The following is a 16,410-nucleotide window of genomic DNA, read 5'->3' as shown; positions in this document are numbered from 1 at the left end:
CACCTTTGTATGTGTGTGTGTTGATTGTGTATCCCACAACTTTGCTGAAATTGCTCATTAGCTCCAATAGTTATTTGTGAATTCCTTTGGATCATATATATATATGATTATATATCATATATATATATGGTTATGTTATGTGCATTAAAAAACATTTTTAGACCTAGTTATTACTTTTATACCGGTGTTTTTTCAAGTTGCTGGTCACAGCCTATTAGTGGAGCATGAAATCGATTTAGTGTAAGTTTTGTTTTGTGAAATTTTCGTGTATAAAACATAGATGTATGCATGTATTTGAGTCCTTGTATAAAATATATTTCTTACTGGGAATTATAGTCAAAAATATTATGCCGTATTTCACACCATGTAATTAGAATGTAAAATTATGGGATTGGTTAGATGAACATGAAACTCTTAGCAGTTGCTTTTCATTACCTTGGATATGAAATTGTATATTGGAAGCTGTCTTCTGTGTATAAAAGTAAGTATGCAGAAAAATCCTCTGTTCATTGGTAGCTCTGTGAAAAACAAGCTTGTGAGTTTTTTTAAAGTTTTAATTTAAATTCCCGTTAGTTAACGTGCACTGCGACATTAGTTTCAGGTGTACAGCGTAGTGATTGAACACTTCCATATATCACCTGCTGCTCATCAGAGGTACACTCCTTAATCCCCATCACGTATTTCATCCACCCTTCCCCCTACCTTCCCTCTGGTAACCATCAGTTTGTTCTGTAGTTAAGAGTCTGTTTCATGGTTTATCTCCCCCTGCCTTTGCTCATCTGTTTGTTTTTAAATTCCACATATGAGTGAAATCTTATGGTATTTGTCTTTGACTGACTTATTTCGTTTAGCATAATACTCTCTAGAACCATCCATGTTGTTACAAATGGCAAGATTTCATTCTTTTTTATGACTAATATTCCATTGTATAGCTTGTGAGATTTTTGTTTTTTGTGCTTTCTGATAAATCAATTCTTAGCCTCCTTTTGGGTACTGTGGGGAAAATTTCTTACTGAAACCCAAGGTATTTTTCTTGAGAAGAATATACTTTATTAAAGATAGTAATCTAATAAATGACATGTGATACTTATTACAAATGAAAATAACAGAAGGCACATTATGAAGGATAGTATAATCTACAAAGACATCTTTTATTCTCCAATGGATAGAAATTATTAAAATACAATAAAATGTATGTTTTCAGTAATTGTATTAATGTCAAATTTACTGAATATAGTAAAGAATTAAGGGAGAACCTACATCTTTTTAAAGAAAATGAAGTCCCTTAAAACATAACTATAGTACATGGTTACAAAATTATTACTTTACAAAAAAAGCAAAATTATTCCCATGCACTAGACCCTTGATAGGATATCTTTCCAATCTAATATATTAAATGGCGTTTGAGTTTTCTAAATTGTTGTGCATCTTTTACCCACTGGTAGTTTTGGGGGGATTATGGACTATGTACGGTAAAAGACATCGAGACTGGAGATACGACCAGCAGACTTATTCTGCCCTCTGCTCTCTTTGCTGCACTCTCCATTTACTGATGGAGCATCTTCCCTGTGGTCCACATGTCATCCAACAGTCTTTTTATTGCATTACACAATTCAGCATGTATTGGGATGAGCCTGGGCTTCAGAAACCCATAAAACTATGTTTAATTCTTCTCCGTCATGTCAACTTCTGACTGTGGACAAGTCACTTGAGTCCTCTTAGCTTTAGTTTCCTTTGCTGTAAAATGGAGATAATTCCGGGCTACACTGAAAAGACTAAATGATATTATGCTGTGTACATGACATGTCAAATATAGTGCCTGGCATGGTAAAAAGTAAATGACAGCTATTAAAATACCTGCATTATGATTAACAAACACTTAGTAAATGGTAGTTCCCTTTCTACTTCCAACCAAAACTTTTATATATGTCCTATCATTTTCAAATAGAAGCTAACTAATTTTACTAAGCTCATCTGTACTATTGGCCGTTTGTTAGTGGACCACTTTTTCCATATAATTTTACTGATGATTTTGTGATGCATTAGGCTTTGGATGATGGGGATTGCCTTACTGTCTGATATAAAAATAGGAATATACTGGGTATGTCTGTCTTTTAGGTACCAAAAACCCAAAATAATAAATGAGCCCTATTGTTTTATTTTCTTCTTCTGTAGTTATGTGCTGCTCATCTGCCAACTGAATCAGAGGCACCAAATCATTATCAGGCAGTATGTCGTGCACTGTTTGCAGAAACAATGGAGCTGCATACATTTCTGACTAAAATTAAGAGTGCAAAGGAGGTGAGTACTACTGCTTTCATATTTATTGGTATTGTGGAAAATTAACTTGAATTTTCAACACTGTCCGTCATATTATTTAAAATATTTCTTACCATCCTTATGATGGTAATATGATGTTTATTCCTAGGTATTTTATTATTTTTGGTGCAATTGTAAGTGGGGTTATTTTCTTAATTTCTCTTTCTGATGCTTATTAGTGTATAGAAATGCAGTGGATTTCTGTGCATTGATTTTATATTCCGTGACCTTACTGAATTCATTTTCAGTTCTGGTAGTTTTGGGATGTAATCTTTAGGGTTTTCTAGAAATAGTATCATGCTATGTGCAAATAGTGAGTTTTACTTCTTCCTTGCTCATTTGGATGCCTTTTATTTCTTTTTCTTGTCAGATTGCTGTGGCTAGGACTTACAGTACTATGTTGAATAAAAGTGGTGAAACTGGACATCCTTGTGTTGTTCCTGATCTTAGGGGAAGAGCTATCAGTTTTTCAGTATTGAGTATGATATTATCTGTGGGTTTTTCATATATGGCCTTTATTATGTTGAGGTGTATTCCCTCTGAATGTACTTTGTTGAGGATTTTTATCATGAAAGGATGTTGTGCTTTGTCAGATGCTTTTTATGCATCTATTAAAATGATCATATGGTTTTTTATCGTTTTTCTTACTGATGTGATTTATTATGTTGATTGATTTGTGAATATTGAACTACTTTTTTGCATCCCAGGAATAAATCCCACTTCATCGTGGTGAATGACTTTTTAAATGTAATGTTGGATTCAGTTTGCTAGTATTTGTTAAGGAGTTTTGCATCTATGTTCATCAGAGATACTGGCCTGTGGTTCTTTTGTTTTGTGCTGTCTTTATCTGGTTTTGGTATCAGGGTAATGCTGACCTCATAGAATGAATCTGGAAGTTTTCTTTTATTTTTTGGAATAGTTTGAGAAGAATAGGTATTAATTCCTCTTTACATGTTTGGTAGAATTTACTTATGAAGCTCTCTGGTCCTGGATTTTTGTTTGTTGGGAGTTTTTTGATAACTTATTCAATTTCATTGGTGATAATTCATCTGTTCACAGATGTCTTCCTAATTCAGTTTTGGAAAATTGTATATTTCTAGGAATCTATCCATTTCTTCTAGGTTGTCCAATTTGTTGGCATATAAGTTTTGATAATATTCTCTTATCCTTTGTATTTCTGTGGTGTCAAGTTGTTATTTCTTCTCTTTCATATCTGATTTTGTTTAAAATTAAATCTGTTCTAGGGGCACCTGGGTGGCTCAGTTGGTTGAACGTCCAACTTCAGCTCAGGTCATGATCTCACAGTTCGTGGGTTCGAGCCCCACATCAGGCTCTGTGCTGACAGCTCAGAGCCTAGAGCCTGCCTTGGGTTCTCTGTCTCCCTCTCTCTCTACCCGCCCCCCCACACACACACACTCATGCTCTGTCTCTGTCTCAAAAACATGAATAAACCTTAAAAAAATTTTTTTAAATAAAATTAAATCTGTTCTTCCTTTTTAAAAGAATCTGTGTTTTTAAATGCAAGTGTATGAATCCATTTTATTAAGCAAAGATTTTCTTTTTTTTTTTTTTTAATTATTTCTTTTAAATTTATTTATTTTGAGAAAGAGAGAGAGAGCACAAGTGGGAGAGGGTCAGAGAGAAGTAGAGACAGACCCCAAGCAGGCTCTGCAACATCAGTGCAGAGCCCGATGCGGGACTCGAACTCAAACTGTGAGACCATGACCTGAGCCAAGATCAAGAGTTAGATGCTTAACCAACTGCTCCACCCAGGTGTCCCTAAGCAAAGATTTTCATAAAGCTTCCTTACAAATGAGAAATGTTCAATCAGTTTCCCATATGACTTGCTTTTCACTATCTTTCTGCCACTCTTTTTCCATTTTAAAAGATGCGGTACCTGTTTCAGGAAGGGATAAGGACTCAGGAAGTAGGCTACATATTTGATAATTGAACTATTTTATAGTGGATTTGGATAAATATCTAATGGAGGTAGTTGGAATTAATATTCATATAATTTATGACCTCATTTTAGCTATTTTCTTACATTATTATTCATCACTGTGACTTAAAATGTTATGTGTAGAGTCCAAATGAACCATTTTAATTTATTTACGAGCTGAATCACCATAGTGTACATCACACAGATGGTTGTGAAGATTCATGAGCTCTATATAAAGCAGTGCAGCATCTGGCACACAGTAAGAGCTCAGTACATGATAGGTGGTGGGTATCATTTCTTTTATGACTAAAGTGCAGAGTTTATGTGAAGCACTAGTTTAAAACTTATGATGACACACAGTTTGGGGAGGGATACAAATGGCATATGTAAGAGTGGAAGGAAAATTTTAACCTATACTAGACTTATAAGACTAATTAGTTCTGGTAATAAGTGACAGATGTGTCATCCTTAATAAACCACCTTAAATAAATCCATTGTTTATGTCTGAATAAGAGCTCTAAGCATTCCTCTTCTGTCCTAGCCAGGATACTGCTTACAGTCTGTCTTTTTGTTATAGGCCAGTGAAAAACTGTTTATTTTTTTAGGATTTTATAGAGTTAGACCAAGAAGAAAGTCTTCAGTGGGGTGGAAAAGGTGGAAAAATAACTATGTGTTATTTGAAGAATAATTAAAAATGCATCATGGACTAGCTTTTCCTCCTGGATAGAACCAGAGGATGTAAGATCCGTTTAAAAGTTTCAGAGTAAACATCCGAAAGTACATTCTCAATTAAGGTTTATTACGTAGTAGAAAAGATTACTTTTTAAGCTTGTAATTATCTTCCCCAGTTTGTTAAGTTTGAGATTACCTTCTCCAGAGAACAAGTATTACTTTTAGGGTGTAAGTATAGTCCTGTGGGGTTAGCGTAAATTAAATGTACTGTTGAAGTTCTTCCAATGCACACATTCTCAGGAACCGTTTCTGAGCTTAAAGAAATGTATTAATAAGTTTTTCTTATTCTTATATTATTTTTTCTACTCCATTACAATGTGAGCTAAAAAAAAAAGATATTTTTTGCTCTTCATTAGAACTTTGCTTTGTCAAACACACTCCAAGAAATTTAAACATTATCAAAATTTATTTAAATAAAAATCTCACAAGCAGAGTAAAATACAAGTGGTTAGTCGCTGTGTGGCAGTGCCCACAGAGACCAGCCAGACCAAGGCTGGGGACCCTGGAGTTCCAGCCCCACCTCACCATGTCACCGTCTGGCACCACCCCAGATTTAGGTCTTTGTAAATATCAGTTCTAGCCTGTTTTCTCATCTCTTACTCTGTTTCCCCTCTTTGTTGATCTCTCTTACCCCTTTCCATTTTTCTCTGGAAACTGCTCCATTTTTAGAGAGAACTCCTCAGTGCCCTCAGGCTCTTCTCAGGCTTGCTCATCTGAGGGTAGTCCTTTCTGATACTTCCCCCTTTCGGAAAGCTGTTCTTTCCTGCATAACTTCGTATATCTGTGCCTTGTGAGTTAGTAATACTCCGTCTCTGCTCTGCTGTTTCCAAACAACTGCTGTTCTTAACTTGCACAGAAAGCTCATGCCATCTACTTCTGTTCTTCTTTTCTTTTTTTTTTTTAAGTTTATTTATTTATTTTGAAGGAGAAAGAGAGAATGTGTGAGCAGGAGAGGAACAGAGAGAGAGAAGGAGAATCCTAAGCAGGCTCCGCGCTGACTGTATGGAGCCCATTGCAGGGCTCAAACTCACGCTCCCCAAGATCACGACCTGAGCCGAAGTTAAGAGTCCAGTGCTCAACTGACTGAGCCACGCAGATACCCCAGGTTCTGTTATTCTTAAACCCATTGTCACTGTCATCTGCCACCATCTTGTGTGAGTTCTTTGATAAAAAGAAACTCTAGCTCTGTGTCCTTGACTTTCCCTCTACTTCACTGCTCTGCTTACCTGAACACACTTCTGGCCTCAGAACCACCTATAATCATTCCACCTTTGAAATCACGGACTCTTATCCCCCTTTTACTAACTGTAACTTCTGCTTTTCGAGCTCTTTCCCTCATTGCCACCTGAGCTCATCTTCCAATCTCTCAACTCCCCCATTTTTCTTCCAGTTTATTAGCCCTTCCTGGATGTATGTCCTTTCCTGCGTGAACTAGGTTCAGTCACTTTAACAGGAGTTCAGGTCACATGTCCAAACCAGATTGTTGCACTAACCTCCCACCAGTCCCCTCGTCACTGTGAATCCTCTTCGTCAAGTTCATCTTTCACATTGCGAATGATTTTTGTAGATTACAGATCTGACCTGAGGAGTCCAGTCACACAGGTATGTGATCTTTCAGGCCTGACCCTAGGCTGGTTTTCCCTGGCAAATCCCAATAGGGGAAGGTGCCCTCCCACACATGACTTGGTGCATAGCCAGGGTTCTGCACACTGGTTTTCTGGAGGGAGTGGCAAGAACAGTGAGCATCCCCACTGGGTCAACCATGTTCGTTCACACATCTGCATCCCTAGCCCAGGCACCTTCACCAGGGCCTTGGCTGACATGCTTTCCTCCACTCTGGCTCATAACTTTCCATTTCTGCCCTTCCTTCTTTACCTCCCACCAGCCCCTGGTCCATAAAATGGCCGGAGCCTTTTGTCCAGTACTCCTCAGCAGTGAGGGGATTTTTCCCCACTTGCCTGAATGTCACCTAACTTTTGCCCAGTGTCATTCTGTGGGGGGAAATATGGAACAAGAGGAGCAAAACATCCTTTTTGGCCTCTTGTTTGCACTGTTGCATCTAGTGAATTAAGGCTTGATTGGTACTTTCAGTTCAGTTCATTCTACCTGACCTTAAGACCCCTGGTAGCTCAAAAGAACCATGTTGCTTCCCTGATTAATATGGTTCCCCATCAACTATAGAGTAAAACTAAAACTTTTCTATTGCACACAGGGCCCTTCATGGTGTTTCCCCTCCTTATGTTTTTATTGTCCTTTTTAACAGTATCCAATCAAAATTACTTATAGTTTCTGAATATGTCATGCTATTGTAGGTCTGTGTCCTTTGCACATTCTGTTCTTTCTGCCTGGAATTCTCTTCTTCCATTGTCTGCCTGGTGAACTCCTATTTATCTATCTAAACCCTGCTTCCATATTGCCCTCTTTGTGAAATATTCATGACCTCCCTCCAGCCCAACAGAGTTTTATGCCCTCCACTATCTCTGTATCTTATTCATCTTTCAGTCACGCACTTCTCATACTCTATAGTAGTTATTTGCTTACGTCTTTGTGGTTTTTTTCTCCACAGCTGGACCAGATCCTTCTTGAGATAAATGACTATGTTTTAAATCATCTTTATGCCAATGACTTTTAATGTAGTATATGCACATAGGAAACAGTCCAGAAATACTTGTTGAACTGAAACAATTTATACATTATATCTGTGTTTTCTAGAACTTCAGAGGTTTTCAACTTGTTGAAAGAAGTCAGTTTTGAAAGCATTTGTGATGATTAGAAACCTTCCGGCCAAAGTATTTCTAGTAAAAGGAGAACTTTTATGGGAATATAGATGAGGTCTTAGAGTGCTCTTGCTGTTCTTTAAATTTATACATAAAATTTCATTTAATAATGAATCTTTTTTTCAACTTTTTTTTTTTTTTTTTTTTTTTTTTTGGGACAGAGAGAGACAGAGCATGCACGGGGGAGGGGCAGAGAGAGAGGGAGACACAGAATCGGAAACAGGCTCCAGGCTCCGAGCCATCAGCCCAGAGCCCGACGCGGGGGCTCGAACTCACGGACCGCGAGATTGTGACCTGGCTGAAGTCGGACGCTTAACCGACTGCGCCACCCAGGCGCCCCTAATAATGAATCTTGATAGGACAAGCTATAGAATATGTGGAAATCCTGAACTTAAGAACATTCTGTACCATTTAATTACAGATTTTATGTTATATAAATTGCTTGTCAACACTGAGGTTTTAGAAGTAAAGTCTTAACATGGTCCAAGTGGATTTGTTTTTCCTCTGCAATGTGTGCTGCTTTCTTGAAATTATGAATATTTTCATATATGTTCATGTATGTTCATGTATAGTCATTTTAACCTTTTCTCAAGAGTACTAAATTCACACTACTAATAAAATAGTCTGCTAATTTGAATATTTTTTCTAAAGATCTTAAAGTACTTTATACAGACAGGCATACCTCATTGTATTTCAGAGATACTGTGTTTTTTTGTTTTTTGTTGTGTTGTTTTTCTTTTAACAAATTAGATGTTTGTGGCAACCCAGTGTAGAGCAAGTCTATCCGTGATATTTTCCCAACAGTATTTGCTCACTTCATGTCTCTATGTCACATTTTGGTAATTATTGCAATATTTCAGACTTTTTCATTCCTGTCATGTTTGTTAATGGTAATCTATGATCAATGGTCTTTAATGCTATTATTGTAATTGTGGGTACTACAAACTGTGCCCATATAAGGCAGCAAACTTAATTGATAAATGTCTGTTCTGACTACTCCACTGACTGCCTGTTTCCCCATCTCTCTCCCTCTCCTTGGGTATCCCTATTCCCTGAGACACAAAAATGTTGAAATTAGGCCTATTAATAACTGTATAGGGGCCTTTAAGCCATACAGAGAAAGACAGATACCATATGTGTTCACTCCTATGTGGATCCTGAGAAACTTAACAGGAACCCATGGGGGAGGGGAAGAAAAAAAAAAGAGAGGTTAGAGTGGGAAAGAGCCAAAGCATAAGAGACTCTTAAAAACTGAGAACAAACCGAGGGCTGATGGAGGGTGGGAGGGAGGGGAGGGTGGGGGATGGGTATTGAGGAGGGCACCTTTTGGGATGAGCACTGGGTGTTGTATGGAAACCAATTTGACAATAAATTTCATATATTTAAAAAAAAATTGTTCAAGTGAAGGGAAGAGTTGCACGTCTCTCACTTTAAATCAAAAGCTAGAAATCATTAAACTCAGTGAGGAAAGTCTGTCGAAAGCCAAGATGGGCTAAAAGCTGGGCCTTTTGTGCCAAACAGTTAGCCATGCTGTGAATGCAAAAGGAAAGTTCTTAAAGGAAATCAAAAATACTGCTCCAGTGAGTACATGAACAATAAGAAAGCAAAACAGCCTTATTGCTGATATGGATAAAGTTTGAGTGGTCTCGATAGATCAACACGGTCATAACATCCCCTTAGGCCAAAGCCCCATCCGGAGACCCTAAATCTTTCCAGTTCTTTGAAGCTGAGAGAGGTGAGGAAGATGCAGAAGAAAAGTTTGAAACAAGCAGAGGTTAGTTCATGAAGTTTAAGGAAAGAAGCTGTCTTCATAATGTAAAAGTACAAGTTGAAGTAAGTGTTGATATAATAGCTGTAGCAGGTTATCCAGAAGGTCTAACTAAGGTAATTCTCATCTATTAGAAGAAGATGCCAGATAGCTAGAGAGGAGAAGTCAGTGCCTGGCTTCAGAGCTTCAAAGGACAGCTGACTCTTTTGTTTGTGGCTATGCAGCTGGTGACTTTAAATTGAAGCTGGTGCCCATTGACCATTCTGAAAATGCTAGGGCTCTTAAGAATTATGCTGACTCTACTTTGATGTGTTCTATAAATGGAATAACAAAGCCTAGATGACATCACGTCTGTTTACAACATGGTTGATGAAATATTTTAAGTCCATTGTTGAGACCTAGAAAAAAAGAAAGAGATTCCTTTCAAAATATTACTGTTGACTGACAATGCACCTGGCCACCCAAGAGCTCTGATGATATCCAGTGAGATTAGTGTTGTTTTCGTGCCTGCTAACACAACATCTATTCTGCAGCTCATGGATCAAGGAGCAATTTCAGCTTACAAGTTTTGTTATTTGAGAAATACATTTTGTAAGGCTATAGCTGCAATAGATAATGATGCCTCTGATGGATCTGGACATCAGTTGAAAACCTTCTGGGGGTGTCTGGGTGGCTCAGTCATTTGAGCATCCGACTTTGGCTCAGGTCATGATCTGATAGTATATGGGTTTGAGCCCTGTGTCAGGCTCTGTTCTGATAGCTAAGAGCCTAGAGCCTGCTTTGGATTCTGTGTCTCCCTCTCTCTCTGCATCTCCCCCACTCATGCTCTGTCTCTCTCACTCTGAAAAATAAACATGTAAAAAAATTAAAACATTCTGGAAAGTATTCACCATTCTAGATGACATTAAAAACATTTGTGATTTATGGGAAGAGGTAAAAATATTGACATTAACAGGAAATGGGATGAAGTGGATTCCAACCCTTATGGATGGATGACTTTAAGGTGTTCAGGACTTCAGTGGAGGAAGTAACTACAGATGTTACTCTGTAACAAGAGAGAACTAGAATTGGAAGTGGAGCCTGAAAATGTGACTGAATTGCTATAATCCCACAATAAAACTTTAATGGGGGAGGAGGTGCTTCTTATGGATGAGCAAAGAAAGTGGTTTTTGAAAAACTTTTATTTCCATATAGTTGGCACACAGTGGTCCATTAGTTTCAGGTGTACAACATAGTGATTCAACTATACATTATGCTTGCTTACCACAAGTGTAGTTACCACCTGTCAGCATACAACACTATTAAAATATCAGAAAGTAGTTTTTTTTGGAGATGGAATCTACTCCTGGTGAAGATGTTGTGAATATTGTTGAAATGACAAAAAGAATTTAGACTTTGATATAACTTAGTTGATAAAGCAGTGGCTGGGTTTGAGACAACTGACTCCAATTTGGGAGGAAGTTCTGTGGGTAAAATTCTATCAAACAGCATCACATACTGCAGAGAAATTCTGAAAGGAAGAGTCAGTTGATGCAGCAAACTTCATTATTGTTTCATATTAGAGACACTGCCACAGCCACCCCAACCTTCAGCAGCCACCACCCTGATCAGTCAGCAGCCATCAACATTGAGGGCAGGATCCTCCACCAGCAAAAAGATTACAACTTGCTGAAAGTTCAGATGATGGTTAGCATTTTTTTAGCAATAAAAATATTTTTTTATTTTTTTAAATGTTTGTTTATTTTTAAAAGAGAGAGACAGAGCATGAGTGGGGGAGGGGCAGAGAGAGAGGGAGACACAGAACCCAAAGGCAGGCTTCAGGCTCTGAGCTGTCAGCACAGAGCCCGACGCAGGGCTCAACCTCACAGACCGTGAGATCATGACCTGAGCTGAAGTTGGACTCTTCACCGATGGAGCCACCTAGGCACACCAGCAATAAAATATTTTTAAATTATATACATTGTTTTTATAGACCTACTACTATTGCACATTTAATAGACTGAAATATAGTGTAAACGTAGCTTTTATATATACTGTGAAAACAAAAATATTCACGTGACACATTATTGTGGTACTTGCTTTATTGTGGTGGCCTGGAACCAAACCCGCAATATCTATAAGGTATGCTTATACATTTAAGAATCAGACAATATTGGGGCGCCTGGGTGGCGCAGTCGGTTAACCGTCCGACTTCAGCCAGGTCACGATCTCGCGGTCCGTGAGTTCGAGCCCCGCGTCAGGCTCTGGGCTGATGGCTCGGAGCCTGGAGCCTGTTTCCGATTCTGTGTCTCCCTCTCTCTCTGCCCCTCCCCCGTTCATGCTCTGTCTCTCTCTGTCCCAAAAATAAATTTAAAAAAAAAAAAAAAAAAAAAAACGTTGAAAAAAAAAAAAAAGAATCAGACAATATTTCAGGGGTGCCTGGGTGGCTCACTTGGTTAAGTGTTTGACTTCGGCTCAGGTCAGGATCTCCCAGTTCATGGGTTTGAGCCCCGCATCAGGCTCTGTGCTGACAGCTCAAAGCCTGGAACCTGCTTTGGATTCTGTGTCTCCCTCTCTCTCTGCCCCTCCCTGACCCTCTTCTGTCTCTCTCTCTCAAAAATGAATAAACATTAAAAAATATCAGAATGTGTAAAGAATCAGATAATATTTCTTCTGTACCTGTGAGTTAGTATGTATCAAGTGGAATTTTCAAAGTGATGACCTCTGATTTAATAAGTTGATTATCTGATCATCAGTGATGTTTCACATTACATTTTATCTGTGTGTGTGGGCACGCACGTGTGTGTAAAATTAGGGTAAATTCGTAGTATCAAAACATTGGGAAAAAAATATTTGAGCTTAGTTGCTGATAATGTTCCTGATTTCACAGACCAAAACTACTTCATGTTAAATTTCTTATATGCTCAACTGACAATTTATTAAAATATAAGTAAAACCCCTAACCTGTTCCCAAGTGTTAACTAGTTGTTCTATGACATAATTATGCTCATTAGACCTGGCTTACTTTAGAAAGCTCAGAGCTTTGTAGTTCATCATCTATATAGAATACAAACTCACTTTTATTCTAATCTTTTTATGATGTGATGATTTCCTTCTTAATGAATGAGATCCATTAAGGTTATTCTCTGAATGACAGAGAAGTTTTGGATAGACCTGCTGTTACTGTGTCTCAAAAGCAATTTGATATTCTTGAAAGTAGGCACATATTACTGTGTCTCATAAGCAATTTGATATCCTTGTATGTAATTATAGATGAAGGGACAGGCTAAACAATCCATTTAGTGCATCAGGTTGTATGAAAGAAGAGACAGCCCAGGTCCTATTGCCAGTAACCCACCACCACCCAAACTCTACCAGCAAGTGTGGCCAGTGAGCATGTGTGCTGGAGAGTGGAGAATTTAGCTTGGCAGTTTCAAATGTAAATTTTTTGTTGTAGAAAAGGAAGTTATATTAATGGTAGTGTCCTTTATTCCATTGCTGTCTAGGTAGTGTTTGATCATCAGTCCCTGTGTTGTTATTGTTAAATGAAATTATTTATCGGTTCCTCAAACTGTGATCCCTACTGCTTTCCTGTATTATTCCTACAGCTATAAAATGGCCTCTGTCGCTTACTCCATTTAATCCTAATGAACAGTCCTGTGACTCTTACTTTGCAAATAGACAAACTAAGGCTTACAGAGATTGGGGGCTAACACAGAAGCTGTCAGCACTTCTGACACCAGCGTTTCCATCTTCATCCCCGTAAAGATGCTCAAAGGTTTCCTCTAAGAATAGTCACATACGATAGACTATATTGGAACAAAGTTGAAGAGAGTTCCTAAAATGGAGATGTATGCTTTGATATAGGCTTCTGAGCAGGATTGGAAAGAAGTTTATGGGAGCCAGAGAGAATAAAATTTGGAGCTGGGGAGAAGAGGGTAAATGAGAGAACATTGTGTGTGTGTGTGTGTGTGTGTGTGTGTGTGTGTGTGTGTGTGTCTGTCTGTCTCACACACGCACACAAATGGGATGGAAGGAAGGAAGGTATCATGTTAAGTTTAGGTATGAAATAATATGGAGGTGTGAAATGGGAAGAGACAGAAGTGTGTTAGAAATGTCAAAGACTGAGATAAAATCATTTTAAGATTAGAAGTCAGTTGATTTTATTCCAGTATGTTCCTAGCATGCTCTAACCATCATTGCCTCCTTGTTGAGAGTGTGTAGTGTGCTTGCCCCCAACCCCAAATCTACAGTAAATATGTTGCTTCACAATAGAATATTTACTATATTTCTTTAATTACTATATTTACTATAGTGTAAAAAGAAAAACCTGAGGTATCAGAGAAGTATAGTGTATAAAAGCAATCTTTCTTTTGAAAGAAGAATCCTTTTTTCAAGCAAATAAGTCATTTTAAAATTTATATTTATAATATATTAACACTAGTCATTTTTATTTTTATTTTTTAACTTTAGAGTGAGAGGGAGAGTGCGTAAGTGGGGGAGAGGGGCAGAAGGAGAGAGAGAGAGAGAGAGAGAGAGAGAGAGAGAGAGAGAGAGAGAGAGAGAGAGAATGTGCAGCAGGCTCTGTGCTCAGCACAGAGCCCAATCCCACGACCCTGGGATCATGACCTGAGCAGAAATCAAGAGATGCTCAGCTGATTGAGCCACCCAAGCACCCTGATGCCGATCATTTTTAAAAGCCCCTTTGTTGTTGGTGAATCATTTTCTTTCACTCATTATTCATGGGACATCAGTTATATAGCTTTTGCTAGATTTGTGTTCATTTATCTTTAGAAAGGGAGGAGAGGGCAATTAGGTATGCTAAGGCCCCTGTAATTGTTAACTTCGCTGCAGAAAGTACAATTCATTAGGCTAAATCTTTGTTTTATTCATTCTCATTTTTTTAAGTCTTGTTGTATAGGCAAAATGTATACTGATAAACATTTTAAGTGCATGCCCAGTAAAATTTGCTATGAAGTTATTATATACTATTTTACATCATATTTTAAACTTGAAATGGATTTTATAGGAAAGCAATTCACTGTTGAAGATTTTAGAGGAAAGCTCAATATTATAAATATTGAGCTATAACACTCAACATTACTATTAATTGATGTCAGTATCCACTAAAAATTCTGTATTTTAAAATCTAATGATAAAGAAATCCCTATAAAGAAGAAATTCCTAATGCAGTAATATTAGGCATAAATTAATGAACAGTAAAAATAATTGAGATTTATGAACATTATATGTTCACATTATCATAAGAAGGCATGTAAAATAGATTTTAAAGTCAGTGTCTGTTTTCTAGGAGATTGTGTACTCAGAGTGATGAAAATTTTCTCTCCCCTTGCACTTTCTTGCATCATACACATAAACAATCCTAGAACTAAGGTGGAATATTCCAAACATTTTGATCTCTAAGGGATAAGATGTCTCATATAGTTAAGCCATCTTGGATTTCTTCAGAAGCAGCCTCTACAGGTGTGGATTGTCACTTCTGATTATCTGATTATAATGATCTTTGATCTCTTCTCAAGTGTGGTGCTTAATTAGTTTTTTATTGACATCTTAAACTCATAAATTCTATCTTCATTCACTGTTTTAATTATGGTTTTCCATTTGCGTCTTTCAGGCCTGCGCTTCATGGACATCTCCTTAGACTGCCCCTAAACACTCGTGTGTGTGTGCATACATAAATAGATATAGGTATATATTTATATCTCACACTCAGTCTTTTACTTTAAAATCAGTTGCCCTGTTTATTTCCTTCCTCACAGTTATCACAGTTGTCTTGATGACTTCTTTTCTTACTCATTGGTATCTACCACAAGAAAATAATCTCATGAAGGGCAAAGACCTTTTCTCTCTGATACACTGCTATATCCCAGTGTAATAGGGCCTCTAAATATTTGATCAGTGTTGAATGAATTAGAGAATCTGTGGTTCAGCTACTGTAGATCTTACCATCTATCTTGAATCTTGGTCCCTGACACTCTTGACTTGTCTCCAGAATGTACAGCCTCCTTCATGTTCTCACTGCCTTGTGCCTTCTTCATGCAGTGGTCTGACATCTCTTGCCTGGGCCATGGGAAAGCCTTCTGATGTAATTTCCCTTTTCATCTACAGTCTACCATCCAGTGTTATGTCGCTGTGTGGAGATCTTGTTGGCTACTTGGTACTTGTAGGTGGAAAGTTTAGACTCCTTGGCATGACATAGGGCACTATTCAGAATCAGGCTTCAGTCTTAACCTCTCCAGGCTCTTCATTCACTGTATGCAACCTCCCCTGTAGTCTCTGAGCATCCAGGGACTCTGTACCTACCTGAAGTTCCTGTTCCCCCTCTTCTCTCACCTAGAAAATGCTTATGGGACGCCTGGGTGGCTCAGTTGGTTAAGCATCTGACTTCGGCTCGGGTCATTATCTCTTGGTTTGTGGGTTCAAGCCCCGCATTGGGCTCTGTGCTGACAGCTCAGAGCCTACAGCTTGCTTCGGATTCTGTGTCTCCATCTCTCTGACCCCTCCTCTGCTTGTGCGCGCTCTCTCTCTCTCTCTCTCTCTCTCAAAAATAAATAAACATTAAAAATTTTTTTAAATTGCAAAAAAAAAAAAAAAAAAGAGTTACCATATGATCCAGTAATTCCATTATTGGGTATTTAATGAAAACACTAATTCAAAAAGATATGTGCACCCAAGTTTATTATTTATAGTAGTCAAGGTACAGAGTATTACACAGCCATAAGAAAAAATGAGATCTTGCCATTTGGGACAACATGGATGGACATAGAAGGCATTATGTTAAATGAAATAATTCAGACTGAGAAAGACAAATACGGTATGATTCCACTCATAAGTGGAAACTTAAAAAAAAAGACAAATGAGTAAATAAAAAACAG

General features: G+C 37.9%; 1 protein-coding gene across 6 annotated transcripts in view; it reads left to right on the top strand.

Annotated features, from left to right (window-relative positions):
• SPIRE1 (spire type actin nucleation factor 1) overlaps nucleotides 1-16,410 on the top strand; it is a 202,894-nt gene that overhangs the window by 102,027 nt on the left and 84,457 nt on the right. For all 6 annotated transcript variants that reach the window (XM_058692765.1, XM_058692763.1, XM_058692762.1 and 3 more), the window contains exon 4: nucleotides 2,176-2,301. In XM_058692765.1, coding sequence (XP_058548748.1) covers nucleotides 2,176-2,301 — 126 coding nt within the window. The remainder of the gene's footprint in view (nucleotides 1-2,175; nucleotides 2,302-16,410) is intronic.

The sequence above is a fragment of the Neofelis nebulosa genome, chromosome 11 (assembly GCF_028018385.1).
Source record: "Neofelis nebulosa isolate mNeoNeb1 chromosome 11, mNeoNeb1.pri, whole genome shotgun sequence".
Lineage (NCBI taxonomy): Eukaryota > Metazoa > Chordata > Mammalia > Carnivora > Felidae > Neofelis > Neofelis nebulosa.
Note: the sequence above shows the minus strand (reverse complement) of the source record. Positions and strands in the feature narration are given on the sequence as shown.